The sequence below is a fragment of the Zootoca vivipara genome, chromosome 11 (assembly GCF_963506605.1).
Source record: "Zootoca vivipara chromosome 11, rZooViv1.1, whole genome shotgun sequence".
NCBI classification, from domain to species: domain Eukaryota; kingdom Metazoa; phylum Chordata; class Lepidosauria; order Squamata; family Lacertidae; genus Zootoca; species Zootoca vivipara.
The window spans coordinates 11,137,077-11,152,192 of record NC_083286.1 but is presented as its reverse complement, the minus strand read 5'-3'; the positions used below and the strand labels follow the sequence as shown (position 1 = coordinate 11,152,192).

General features: G+C 46.5%; 1 protein-coding gene across 2 annotated transcripts in view; it reads right to left on the bottom strand.

The window, feature by feature from the left end:
• The window catches only part of SPIN1 (spindlin 1), a 45,581-nt gene that overhangs the window by 13,161 nt on the left and 17,304 nt on the right, over positions 1-15,116 (bottom strand). For both annotated transcript variants that reach the window (XM_035099796.2, XM_060280119.1), the window contains exon 2: positions 1,130-1,345. In XM_035099796.2, the coding sequence (XP_034955687.1) occupies positions 1,130-1,181 (52 nt within the window). In that variant the 5' untranslated portion in view covers positions 1,182-1,345. The remainder of the gene's footprint in view (positions 1-1,129; positions 1,346-15,116) is intronic.

Genomic DNA, 15,116 nt, shown 5'->3' with positions numbered 1-15,116 from the left:
ACTATTAGAAATACATAGATAATTATGAAATTATGATGAGGTTTAATAAGTTAACTGTTTATATTTGGAAAACTTTTCTGCTGTACTTAATGGGAAGTAGAAAAATAATCATTTCCTTAATAACAATTTAAACAATTTATTTAACTAAAACAATAACATTATAGCACATGTATCCATGTTTGTAAACTGATGTGGTTAAACCTTTTTTAAAAAAAACAACAACAGAGTTTTAGCACACATGAAAAACTTAAAACAAATCCTTATTTCCTGATGAATAGCCTTTGGACTATAATGTAACTTAAATAGTAAATCTTTAGAAATATTTTTCCTCCAAAAGCATTTTATTTTAAAAATCCAATTTAAATTAAAATACTTTCTTTAAATCATTGATTTTTATACACCTTGTCCACTACTAATGTGAATATGCAGCCTTCACAGAGTTTAGAATACTGGGCAGAATCTAATGTTGTGAAAGCGGTAACAGACTTTGCTTTCCTCAACTTCCCCCCTGTGACCCTGCCCATGTCCCAAAAACCTGCTCCAGAGGCTCCTTCAACTCTCTGGAGCAATTCTGAGGGCACACGGGGGGGGGGGGGAGGAAACTGGAGTCCTGTTGCATGAGCAAAACTCCACTTTGCTCATGCACAGACAGGCAGCACTGAATACAAGCAAGTATATTTTTATTTATTTTTGCCTAGACCACTGTGGGCAAGCCCCGTTGTGCTCTCATCTATGAAAAGCACATTTGAGGCACTGTATAATAAATATCAGATTTGCCATACCAGAGTAGTTCAGTTTGGAGGGTAGCAGGCACATTGAAAACAGATGTATGCTAGTATTACAGAAATATTACCTATGCCTGGTGGTTAAGCGGACTTGCAATTGCAATTCCATCAACTGACCCCCCCCCCCATCCCAATCAGAACGCCCACCATCCACAAGCTGGATGGCACAAGCACATAATAGTCTGTAGACCAAATATGTGAATGTACCAATCCTGTGCAGGTTGCACAGGTTTCTATGCACATGGACTTCCCAAAGAGGTGTGCCTGATATGCCAAAGGAGTGGGGTTTTTGCAGTCACCAAGATTTCTTATCCACCTGTGGGATGTGTAGAGGCACTACTTACCTGGATCAGCTCTGGACCGCTGACCTGGTGCCTTTCCAAATGGGGTCTTCATTCATCTGTATTTAAGTGAGCAGCAAAGCTGCTGAACTAGGGTGAAAATCCAGTTCTGGGTGGTGTTGTGAAGTCCTCCTACGTCTTGAAGCAGTAACTATAATAATCCAAATATGAAGTATGTTTCCCCACAAGTGTAACAGATGCTCCTTCAATTATAATACTCTGCAAGAGAAAAAGAGAGCGAAATTTTAAGGACTGCTAATGAGCAATGTAAACAACAATGCCCAGAAACTCTATGCACCCTGTTTAGCCAGGGAAGAGCTTCTTCCTAGCCTGCATTTTCTCTCCTTACCATGACAACCTCCCAACAACTTCTTTTCCTCCCATGTCCCAATTCTAGCATTACTGTCATATTGTTGCCTCATTTCTGTTTGGCTTGAAGAGTTACATTACCATCTCTTCCATACTTACCTGGAGGAAAAGGCAGTACCTCTCCTCTTTCTTGGTATCCAAGTCAGCAACAGAATATTTTCATTTCCCTCATTTGGCTGGGTGCCTCCAAGGCACAAAATCCCCTCTCAGTTAAATATGCTTAAAAACAGAGTAATTCTTAAATCAACTGGGTGATCTATGAGTGAGGAGTGGCTATTGTTGTCCACAAGGATACATTTCTTCTCTCCACATATCCCACTCAGAAGTCTCTCAGTTTCACAGGTGAATAAAGAATGGATTGTATTTAAAGAGTATTTGAAAAATTATTGTGATAGCAAAAACCATCTGGCAGACCTTGATTGATTCTTGTAACATTTAGGTGATAAATAATATATTTTTTTTAAAATGAACCAGGGGAAAGAAGAAGAAGAAGAAGAAGAAGAAGAAGAAGAAGAAGAAGAAGAAGAAGAAGAAGAAGAAGAAGAAGAAGAAGAGGAAGAAGAAGAAGAAGATACTGTGCATAAAATAAAAAATGAGATGTAGTACAATGAGAACAATCAGAAGTTTATTTTATTTTGTTTTCATCCTTTATCTTTTAACTTTTATCATCTCCCTTTTCCTTTTCTTTCTTTGTAAAGTATATGTAGTTTGTACAACTTTTAATATGGCATATTTTTGTGCAAGTTTGTGTTGTATGTTCAATAAAGATAACAGTGGTGCCTCGCAAGACAAATTTAATTTGTTCTGTGAGTCAATTCATTTTGCTAAAAATTTGTCTAGCAAATCCCATAGGAATGCATTGAATTTCTAAAAAATTTTTGCCTATAGGAACGCATTAATTGAATTTCAATGCATTCCTATGGGAAACCGTGATTCGCTAGACAAATTTTTCACAAAACGAATTCATCTTGCGAAGCAACCTCCGATCGCAAAACCCATTCGTCTAGCGAAAAATTCATCTTACAGGGCATTCATCTAGCGAGGCACCACTGTATTTAAAAAAAAACCAGTTTCATGTCTCTCAGTTTCAAAACTGTATCTGGTACTGGGCTCTCAAGACCTAATTGGGACTCTGTTAATGCACAACTGCCTAACAGTCTCTCTGCATGATCAGGCTGAGATGGTCTTACAGTGGTCCTGAGATCTTCAGAGTTTATCATCTTCAAATACTTCCATGCTGAAGTCTTTCTGCCTGGAGCTGCTCAGGAATTCATGGTCTCTATGGCAACCATGGGCCTGTTGCCACTGACATCTAGTACAAAACATGTGGCAAGACATGCAATTGACTTGGTTTTTCTGTTCTGATCAGGAAGGCCAAGGGGAGGAGGGGGGGACGAGAAGGTACTTGTAAATAGGGTTTGAGGGTGTTATGACTCCACTGTCACGGGCAGATCACTATCTACAGTCCCTACTGTAAATGTCTAGTCCATTGACAGGTGCCAAAGATAGGAGGATCTTTTCAGTGGTGTCTCATACCTCAATTCCCTCCTGACATCTTTGCCAAGCCCCATTGCCTCTTCTGGTCTTTAAGCAGTTCCTATATACCAGGGGTGTCAAACTCAAATTCACCGGGGGCCGCATCAGCAGTTTGGTCACCCTCAAAGGGCCGGTTGTATCTGTAGGACTATGTGTCCACTCTTTATTATCATAAATTATTGTCACTGCATTCAATTATTACTTTTTTGTAATAATGTAAGTAATAACTAGCTCTGAAAGCAGAAACATAGTCAGAATAATGGCAAGTAGATATTCAAATGTACAATTATTGTACAATTTATTGAAAAATGATTTTTGGTAACTGCACTGGGTGGTGGAGGCTCGCTAGGGTTTCATGCAGGAGCTTTGCAGAGCTACTGGTACCTGGAGATGCTGGGGTCCTTCTGCATGCAGGACAAATGTTCTGCCAGTGAGCCACCACCCTTCACCAAAGGGACTGGCTGAGGTTGACTCACTGGAGCTGCTCTCCTGGTTCCAGGGTTTAAGGGCCAGAAGTATAAAGCAGCATCCTATGTTTCTGAGGAGAGGGAGAGGGAGAGGGAGGGGAGGGGAGGGAGGGAGGGAGGAAGGAAGGAAGGAAGAAAAGAGGGAGTGGGAGGGAGAGAGGAAGGAAGGAAATAGGGGAGAGAAAGAAGAGTAGGAAATAAGGAAGGGAATAAAGAAGGAAAGAAAAAGAAAGAGGGAGAAAAGACAGAAAGGGAGAAAGAAGGAAGGAAGTAGAGAGGGAAAGAAAGAATAAGAATGAGGGAGAGGAAGAAAGATGGGAAGGAAGGAAGGAAGGAAGGAAGGAAGGAAGGAAGGAAGGAAGGAAGGAAGGAAGGAAGGAAGAAAAGAGGGAGTAGGAGGGAGAGAGGAAGGAAAGAGGGGAGAGAAAGAAGAGTAGGAAAGAAGGAAGGGAATAAAGAAGGAAAGAAAAAGAAAGACGGAGAGAAGACAGAGATAAAGAAGGAAGGAGAGGGAAAGAAAGAATAAGAACAAGAGAGAGGAAGAAAGAAAGGGAAGGGGGGGGTCGCCGCCTTGATTCAGCGCCAGAAAAGAGCGCGAAGGGACCCAGGGGCAAAAAGCATTTCCCGTGCAGCGTGAGGCAGCGGGTGTCCATTTTAGCAGACGTGCGTAAAGCCTCAGAATTGCACGTTCATGAGGCTGAGCCGCTGCTGAGCTCACGTTCATGAGGCTGAGCCGCGGCAGGAGGAGGAGGAGGTGAGGTAAGAGGAGGAGGAGGAGGCTTGTCGGGTCGGTGCCCGGCAGCACCGTACGGAGAGTGCCGAGCCTCTGGGACGCAGCAGTGCTCTGTAGCACTTTGAATCCTCCTCCTCCTCCACGCGGTGCTGCTGGGTGCTTTGTCTGTGATTCAGCAGCAGCAGCCGCCGTTTCCAGGCGCCGAGCCGTGGCAGGAGGAGGAGGATTCAAAGTGCTACAGAGCACTGCTGCGTCGCAGAGGCTCGGGACTCTTCGTGCGGCACTGCTGGGCGCTGACCCGGCAAGCTGCCACCTCCTTCTCCTGCTGTGGCTCGGGGCGCTCCACGCAGCGCTGCTCCGGCCGCCTTTCTATCTCCCCCAGGCCCCAGCTGTTTGTCGGTGCTTTGTCGGCGCGGTGCTTCAGCAGCAAGGTCCTGCTGGCTGGGTCCCGCTGGCTGGGGCGCTCGGCGGGCCACATGACGAGGCCTGGCGGGCCGGATTTGGCCCCCGGGCCTTGAGTTTGACACCCGTGCTATATACCTTCTATTAAAAAAAAATGTTCACAAACTTTCTACTGATCTTATACACTTAATCTTACTATGTTTGCTCAAATTGTTTTATTTTTAACAGCTCTGATGCATTGATTTGTATTAAGTATATTAAAATACGAAGTTCTGACTAGTACCTGAATACCACTTTTGGCGAATGTTGCTAGTAGTAAAGGTAAAGGGTCCCCTGACCTTTAGGTCCAGTTGTGGACGACTCTGGGGTTGCAGTGCTCATCTTGCTTTACTAGCCGAGGGAGCCGGCGTACAGCTTCCGGGTCATGTGGCCAGCATGACTAAGCCACTTCTGGTGAACCAGAGCAGCGCACGGAAACCAGGGTGGATAAAAATCAATGATTTTTTTAAAAAAATCAAAAAAATCGGATTTTTTTGATTTAAATCGGATTTTTTTGATTTAAATCGATTTTTTTGATTTAAATTGGATTTTTTTAAATAAAATGCTTTTTAAGGAAAACATATTACCATCCAAAGGTTATTCCATCATGAAATAAAGATTAGTTTTTTAATTATGTAGTATAAGGTTGTATATGTTTAATTTTTGGGGTAAATAAATTCCATTAATCCATTCACCTCTTCCAGAGGTTTTTGTAAGATTATTGGGCAGTTTCTCTGCCTACAAGATATTATCACAGGTGCTTGGTTTACTTTTGCAGTTCTCAAAACTGAATTTGACTCAACAGAGATCACATGCCTCTTCTTCACAGCAAAAATGTTATAACATGAACAGAGTTGAGAAAAAGACCTTAATCCTATTGTTCTACAAACCTATGAATACAGAAGCAACCCCTTCAGTGCTAAGTTTCAAGAAGTTCAGTGAATAGAATAGAAACAATATTTTTCTGATTGTTTGGAGTGGACAGTATTTAAGTTTTTCATGTGTAGGCTGGGCTGACAGTCTAAGTTTCTTAAAATATATATATATTGTTTTTGTTTAGCCAAATTAGTTAACAAACATGGATGTTTGTTTAAGCAAATAACATTTGCTGAAATGTTATTGTTTCAGTTGAATAAATCTATTTAAATTGTTATTATTAAGGTAATGATTATTTTTCTCCTTCCTAAGTAGAACAGTAAAGTTGTCCAAATATGAATGATTAACCTATTAAACTGGGGATAAAAAAACTAATATGAAAAGTTGTTATTCTAAAAATCTTCACCTACTTGCATAATAAAGTTATACCAGCAAGAATTAGTCTTTATGATTTAAATCAACTATGATTTAAATCAAGCCTTACTGACTAGTGATTTAAATCGTGATTTAAATCGTGATTTAAATCAGTTTGATTTAAATCAAATCTACCCTGACGGAAACACCATTTACCTTCCCGCAGGAGCGGTACCTATTTATCTACTTGCACTTTGACGTGCTTTCGAACTGCTAGGTTGGCAGGAGCTGGGACCAAGCAACGGGAGGTCACCCCGGCGCGGGGATTCAAACCGCCAACCTTCTGATCGGCAAGCCCTAGTAGTAAGTGTTAAAATTCTATGACCACGGAAATCAGCTAATGGATGGCGCATGATTTTGGTAGTTGGAGCCGATTTAAAGTTTCCTAAAAAGGATTAGTATAAATAAAAGGTTTTACACACTGCAAGTATGCTTGATGCAACTGGCACCAGGAAATAAGCACTTTAACACCCTCTTGTGGCAGACTCTACAGATATCCTAACAACTTAACCATTTTAGTCCTTCCAGCCACTTCACCTTCCTGCATGGTGAGCTTTCCTTACCATCTTTGACAAGCATTCTCTGAGCCAGCCATTCCTCTCCAAGGCTCTTTACACCTTTGTTGTGGCTGGGAGGAAGCAGATTATTATCGAAAAGTTCACCATTTTCACGTGTGCTCCATTCTACTGTACTTCTATTCTCCTTAACTTGCTCAAGAGATACCACTGAGCTGCCACAAGAGCCCCTAGTACCTCTTTTAAGCCACAATTTACCTGTATTTCTCATATAGCTGTTCTATGCTCAAGCACCAATGTAGTCACAGACCTTCTCGATACTGATCTGCACAAGCAACTTTGAATTCACTGTGGCCCTTTCTAGTGGTCCCCATTCAGCACTATAAAGAGTTATTTTTAAAATAAAAAACCCTCTCCAAAATCTTGTGAATCATTTACTTCAAATCACCTCCCCCTCACCAAAAGAAAAGCCCATATACTTTCCTTTTATGAAGAAATACTCTTCTCAGGTTATGCAATTGATTATTGTCAAGGCCAGTTCCCCAAACCCAGAATCCAGATCTTGGTGATTCAGCCACTTTGTCCGGCAACATCAACCCTGCAACTTACACTGCTACCACTCCTTCTGTCCAAACAACCTGTGTCAAGAGGCTCTCAGACATTACTAGAAACCAGTAAGATTCCAGAGAAACAAGAGCCAAAAACAAGGCTTTCTGCTCCCCGAGTCTCAGGGTCACAATCATATTTATTAGCAAGTGAGCAAGGAAGTTAGGAACAAGATTTAGTACCAAGTAGAGAGATACCTACTAAATAATAAATAATATTTTTAAACAAGGTAAATAGCAAAACTAAAGATAGCAGCACAAAATGGGACCCAACATAAAAACTACCGTTAGAAAATCAAATTCACAAAGTGGTTAGAAATTATAAACCCAAATAAAATAACAAAGCTAATTTCTCCCAACCCTATACAAATTGCAGGGCATTGACATCTACCAATTATAATCCGTATCAGGAAAGGTAAGATCTCGCAGAGACAATGTAATAAAAGGAGTCCAAACAGAACAGGAGTAAGCTTAGCTTTATTGTACAAAGGATAATAAGTAGGGTGACTCCCCAGAACCAATCAGAAGGTTTTGATGTTAGAACTTTCTGGTACTTTGGCCCTTAAAGAAAAACCAGCAGACCCTTTGCTTGGAAATTAAACAAAGGGTCTGCTGATTTCTCTTTAAGGTTTCCAGACTCAAAAGAGAGCAGGGCAATTAAAGGCACAGAAGTCCTGTCCTCTATTGAGTCTGGCAACCCTAATATTAAAGCACAGTAAACCTAGATAACACAGGCACCTTAACCCAATGACATCATATCCAATTGCTATGAAGTAGCCCATATCCAAGGGCCAGCTTTCATGTTAATGGAAGGAAACATTTTCTTCACAATTTCAAAAAAGGAGCAGCTTTCGCTTCATGGTTTCTCATACACATCTGCCAGTTAACCAGAAACCAGTGGCACAGCCGTTTCTTGGGCCACAGTGAAAGTAGGCCACATACATTTCATGATGAGCAAATCTGTGAAGCTCTTTTTGCTGACTGCAGTCATATCTACTTGTATGACTTTCCAGCCATAACCACTCCATACAGGGCTGGCCCGTCCATAGGGCAAGGTGAGGTGGCTTTGATTCCCACTTCAGCCATTCAATGGGGTTGATTTGATCCCCCCCCATCTTGTTCCTGATGTAGATCTTCACTCACTCCTTCTTCCCTGGTGTAGGTGTGGGTGTCGGCCGACCCTGACAACACAAAGACCTGCTTATGAAAATGTTGATAGCCTGTGGAGCTTCATCCGAACCAGCTTTTTTTCATACCATTACAAATACATATAACTGACTCCAAGCTGTAGCTGAAAGTCCACCTAGGCAAGTCTACACTCCACCCCAGACCTTCTGAATCATATCTTAAGTGTCATGGAAGGAAGTTAAGATGTGGACTCTTTTAATCTACATCCAAATGTCAGAGGGAGGTAGAAATAGAACCTCTCCTAGGATGGAAAAACTTCATGGATTGACAATTGCCCTAGATAATAAGAACATTGAAAGAGCTCTGCTGGATCAGAGCAAAGGCTCATCTAGTCCTGCATTCCATTCCACCACCCCCGGGACCAGATGCCTATGGAAAGCCTACAAGCAAGACATGAAGGGATTGGCCCTCTCCAGCTGTTGTTCCTCAGCAACTGATTTTCAAAGACACATGCTTCTGATCCTGCAAGGAGTACATAACCATCAAGATTTGATTGCTTTTTCATCCAGGAATCAATCTAACTTCTTTTTAAAGTCATGAGTGAATTCTGTAGTTTAACTATGCATTATGCCTAGGGCTTGCCGATCGGAAGGTTGGCAGTTCGAATCCCTGCAACGGGGTGAGCTCCTGTTGTTCGGTCCCAGCTCCTGCCCACCTAGAAGTTCGAAAGCATGTCAAGTGCAAGTAGATAAATAGGTACCGCTCTGGCGGGAAGGTAAATGTCATTTCCGTGCACTGCTCTGGTTCGCCAGAAGTGGCTTAGTCATGCTGGCCACATGACCCGGAAGCTGTCTGCGGGCAAACACCGGCTCCCTCGGCCTATTGAGCGAGATGAGTGTGCAACCCCAGAGTCATCCGCGACTGGACCTAACAGTCAGGGAGGGGTACCTTTACCTTTATGTGAAGCAGCACATCCTTTTTTCCTGTACTGAATCGCCCATGTTTCAGCTTCACTGGATAACCCTAAGTTCTAGCATAATATGAGAGGGAAAAGGCTTATCTCTATCCACTTCTGCTTCGTAAAGTATACATTTTGAGACACCTCTAATCATAGCTGCCAAGTTTTCACTTTTCTCGCGAGGAAGCCTATTCAGCATAAGGGAAAATCCCTGTAAAAAGGGATAACTTGGCAGCTATGCCTCTAATGCAGTGTTAGAAACTATTTGCCAAAAGGCTCCTGGAACCTGGGTCGTCGATTTAAAACTTCAAAGCCAAATTAAGAGTATCTGGGTCAAAATTAAGGGAGAGAAAAATAACAGTGATCCCATTGTGGGAGTTTACTATAGATCCCCAAGCGAAACTGAGGACACAGATGATGCCTTCCTGGAACAGATGACCAAGCATTCAAAAGGAAGTGAGATAGTAGTAATGGGGGAATTTCCACTATCCTGATATTTGTTGGATGTCAAACTCAGCCTAGAGCATAAGGTCGAACAGATTCCTCATTGGCCTTGCAGACAATTTCATTGTCCAGAAAGTGGGAGAAGCAACAAGAGGATCAGCCATTTTAGATCTGGTTCTAACCAATAGTGATGACCTGGTTAGTGGGGTAGAAGTGGCAGGATCATTAGGTTGGAGTAATCATGCTCTTCTGGAGTTTATTATTCAGCGGAAAGAAACAACCAAGCATACTAAGACTCAAATCCTAGACTTTAAGAAAGCCGACTTCAGAAAACTTAGGGAAATGCTGGGTGAGATCCCATGGACAGAAATACTAAAAGGGAAGGGAGTTCATGGTGGCTGGGAGTTTGTTAAAAGGGAGGTATTAAAAGCACAACTTCAGGCAATACCAATGAGACGGAAACATGGAAGGTGCCTAAAGAAGCCAGGGTGGCTATCTAAAGAACCTTTAACTGAGTTAAGATTTAAAAGGGATATGTACAAAAAATGGAAAAGGGGGGAAATCACCAGCGAGGAATTCAAACATATAGCCAGCACGTGTAGAAAGTCAGAAAAGCTAAAGCACAGAATGAACTCAGGCTTGCTAGAGGGGTGAAAAGCAACAAAAAGGGCTTTTATGGGTATGTCCGTAGCAAAAGGAAGAACAAGGAAACAGTGGGGTCACTTAGAGGAGAAGATGGTGAAATGCGAACAGGGGACAGAGAAAGGGCAGAACTCCTCAATGCCTTCTTTGCCTCAGTCTTCTCCAAAAAAGAAAACAATGCCCGACCTGAAGAATATGGAACAGATGATTCAGCAGGGGAAACAGCCCAGAATAAGTAAGGAGGTACCGGTAGTACAAGAATACTTGGCTAGTTTAGATGTATTCAAGTCTCCAGGGCCAGATGAACTAATCTGTGAGGGACAGGGGATATCGCGAAGTCCCTCCCCTCCTGAGTTCAAGCCCGTCCCCGAGCAAAGGGGAAAGCAGGGAGAGTTCCGATTCCAGTGGGGAAGCAGGAAGTCGTGTCCGAGGCTCAGGCAGGGTAGAGGAGCCAGGGTCCCAGGTGGGACAGGAAGGGGCAAGTAAGGGGGGAAGACCCATCCCCCCAACTCCAGAATTACGCAGGAAGAGGAGGGGCAAGAGGATGGGTCTGCCAAAGCTTTTGTGTTGGAGAAAGACGCGCCAAAAGCCATTAGGAGGTTCTGAAACCGACTGACAACATCGCTCCGTGTAAATAGCAATGACTTGAGCACTGTAAATACGCAGCACCAATAAAAGAATAAAATGCAGAGCTGCGTAGCGTCGTTACTCTGAAGTAGTCCACTCCGGCCACTGTGACAGCAACCTCCTAATCATTTTTGGGCTACTTCGGAGTTGCCGGGATGAGCGTGTCCGAGGCGGAGAAGTGGCGGCAGATCGCTGAGCAAGCCCAGCTAGAACTGCAACAGCTGTCGCTGCAGGCGCAGGGAGAATTGAAGGCAGCTAAAGAGGAGACTAAGAAGGTCCAGGACGACCGGCTACAACTTGCGGAACAGGTGAGAGAGCTCCAGGAAAAAGAGCAGCATTTAAGGGCGGTGGCGGTAGACCTCCAAAACAAGCTGGATGCAGAGAAAAACAAGGCGGGAGGGGCTCCCCAAGTCCAAGTGCTGCCAGGAAGGAGAGCAGGGACCCTTGTAAGCAAGTTCAATGGAGACCCGAAGGAGTTTCAGGGCTTTGAGACTGAGATCGTGTATGCTCTTGAGCTGCACCAGAATGAGTTCCCCGATGATGAGCACAGAGTAGCGTTTATTGTGGAACATCTCACCGGAGCAGCCAGGGAGTGGCTAAGACCATTAATCGCAACCAAGAATCCTTGCATGAAAAATGTCCAACAATTTCTAGAAGGTTTGAGGACGATGTATTCGTCCGATAGTCATTTGGACCAGACTAAGGAGGAACTGCATAATTTACGCCAAGGAAATATGACAGTTCGCGCATATTGGGCGAAATTCACCATGCTGGTGCACAGACTGGGGTGGGTTTTGGATTCGCCTCCCATGCAAGCTGCGTTTTACTTGGGTTTGAGCGAGGAGGTGAAGGATGAACTCTCGAGAGGTCCAAAGCCCAGTACTATGGATCAGCTGAGCAAAGCAGCTCTGGCGGTGGGGGTGAGGCAGGAATCCCGGTGGAACGACAAGCAAGCGACGCGCGCAAAGCGGGCTTGGTTCCCACGGTCGCAGGAGAAGCCACTCCCTCAACAACCCTTTCAAGCCACGCCTGGAGCCAGCCAGGACCAGTAGCCCATGCAGATTGATAGCGCGCGCGCGCGGGCTTTTCAAACCCCAGCGGCGCCAAGACGCAAGGAGGGAAGGGGCGGGAATTGCTTTCTCTGCAACTCACCCCAGCATCTCGTCAGAGACTGCCCACATCGCAGGGAGTGGCAAGGAAAGGCGGGAACGGTGGTGCCCTCCCCCACTGACGCAGCACCACAGCAGGGAAACGGGAAAGCCTGGCTGCAGGAGACAAGGGGCAGCAGCCAGGCACAGTCAGCAGACAACAGCCCCAGCCCGCCCACCCGCACAGAGAGGTGCAGAGCCAGCCCACCCCTCCCAGAGCAGGAGTGGTTCTAGAAGTGACGCTAACGCTCCCAAATGGCTATCCCCTGACGGTCCTCGCCTTAATTGACAGTGGGGCGTCCGCCAACTTCTTCTCGAGAAGCTTTGCAGAAGAGCACCAAATCCAGCTTTTGCAGTTGGATTTTCCTCTGCACGTGGCAACCATTGACGGCAGGGAGCTGCTGGGAGGGGCCATCACACATCAAACCCCCCCCATGAGAATGACGGTGGGAAGGCACTCAGAGACACTGGCGTTCAACGTCACCACCATCTCAGACCCCCCCATCGTCTTGGGCATGAGCTGGCTGGCGCGCCACGACCCCTCCATCAGTTGGCACCAGAGGTGCATCACGTTTGGTTCGGACTTTTGTCTGGAACATTGCATGCAGCACCAACCAGGGGAGGGGCCTCCGATAGCCACGGTGGCCACCATGCATATCAAAGGGGGTGAGGCAATACCCAAGCAGTACTGGGACCTGCAGGAGGTCTTCAGCGAAGCGGAGTCCGACCACCTACCCCCGCACAGGCCTTTTGACTGCCAGATTAACCTGGTGCCAGGGGCGACGATACCCCCAGCCAAGCTGTACGCCATGTCAGACCAGGAGCTGGAGGATCTGCGCGCTTTCATCGACAAGAACCTCAAGCGGGGGTTCATAAGGGAAAGCAAGGCAGCAGGGGGCAGCCCGGTCTTCTGGGTGGACAAGAAAGACACGCAACAGCGCCGTCTTGTGGTGGACTTTAGACGGCTGAATTCGGTGACAGAGCCAGTGGCTTTCCCCATGCCCAGAGTGGATGATCTCCTGACAGCGGCACGCAGGGGCAAGATTTTCACCAAGCTGGACCTAAGGGGGGCGTACAACTTGATCAGGATCCGGGAAGGAGATGAATGGAAAACCACGATGTTCACGCCTCTGGGCTCTTTTGAATATCTGGTGATGCCCTTCGGTTTGCAAGGGGGCTCAGCATGCTTCCAGGCCTTCATGCACCACGTCCTGGGGTCCCTCCTCTTCAGGAAATGCTTGGTCTTCCTAGATGACATCCTTATCTACTCGAATGACCCAGTGCAGCACGTGAAAGATGTCAGAGAGGTGTTGCAACGCCTGAAGGAGAACCACCTGTATGTGAAGCTGGAGAAGTGCAAGTTTCACACCAAAGAGGTGGACTTCCTGGGCTACAAGCTGTCAGACAAGGGGCTGGCGATGGACAAGGACAAGGTGCAGGCCATCCTGGACTGGCACAGCCCCAGGACGCGCAAAGATGCCCAACGCCTACTAGGCTTCGCTAACTTCTACAGGAAGTTCATCAAGAACTTCTCTCGCGTTACGGCTCCCATCACGGACTGCCTGAGAGGCAAGCAGAAGTTCAAGTGGACACCAGAGGCGCAAGCAGCGTTCGAAAGCCTCAAGAGAGTGTTCGCCTCAGACCAAAACCTGTTCCATGTGGTGCAGGACGCGCCCCTACGCATTGAGACAGATGCTTCTGAAAAAGCTGTGGGCGCAATTTTGTTGCAACTGGACGCCAACAGGGAGTGGAGACCCTGTGCCTTCTTCTCCAGGAAGCTGACACAGCCTGAACGCAACTACACAGTGTTTGATAGGGAACTTCTTGCGATCTACGCTGCGTTCCAGCACTGGCGACACTTCCTGGTGGGCGCAAAGCACCCCATCCAGGTGTGCACAGACCACAAGAACCTGGAGTTCTGGAGAACTGCCAGGGTGCTCAACCAGCGGCAGATACGGTGGGCAGAGTTCTTCTCGAACTTCAACTTCTCCATCCACTACATCCCGGGGGAGCAGAATGTCAGGGCGGATGCCCTCTCCCGCAAGCCAGAGTACATGGAGGAGGAGGCGCCACCAGCCCCAAGGCACATTTTCCCCCCGTCGGCATGGTCCTGCGGAGCAGCTGTGGTGAGCGAGGCAGAACTCACAGCACTGACGGCAGCGGATGAATTTGCCAACCGCATCTTCAGAGAACTGAGAGGGGGGAGGGAGCAAGCAAAAGACTTTGCAGAACGCAGAGGGCTGCTTTTCTACAAGGGTGCGCTGTACCTACCCACCACCCAGCTTCGACGTACGGTCCTCAAGCAGATGCACGACAACCCTACAGCGGGGCATTTTGGAAGGGACAAAACCGCTCACCTAGTCATGAGACACTTCTGGTGGCCAGGGGTGCGGGAAGATGTTCGAGACTATGTAAGGGGCTGTACCACCTGCCAGCGGGCGAAGGTGGTCAGAGCAGCGCCACCAGGGTTGCTGGAGCCCTTAGCCACACCACACAGGCCGTGGGAAGTGGTGTCCATGGACTTCATCACAGATCTGCCTTCTTCCAGGGGCAAGACCGCAGTGTTGGTGGTGGTGGACCTCATGTCCAAAATGTGTCACTTTATACCGTGTGCCAGGGCAGTCTCGGCAGAAGAGACAGCCAAACTGTTTGTTGATCACATTTTCAGACTGCATGGATTACCTTTAAGGGTTATTTCGGATCGTGGCCGCCAATTTGTTTCCAGGTTCTGGCGGCGGCTCATGAACCTCCTGCAGGTGGAGGTCAGCTTGTCGACGGCTAGACACCCGCAGACCAACGGACAAGCGGAGAGGGTCAACGCCATTCTGCAGCAGTACCTGAGATGCTACGTCAGCCAGCGGCAAACGGACTGGGTGGATCGCTTGCCACTAGCAGAATTTGCCTACAACAATGCAGTGCACGTCTCCACAGGGGTGTCGCCCTTTAAGGCCAATTACGGGCGCGACCTCAGATCTTTCCCAGAGAGGGAGAGGGAGGAGGAGGAGGAGGAGGGCCCACAGGCTGAGGATTGGGCAGAGGAACTGGAGACGGTGCACCAGCAGCTCAGAGAACACTTGGAGAGGGCCA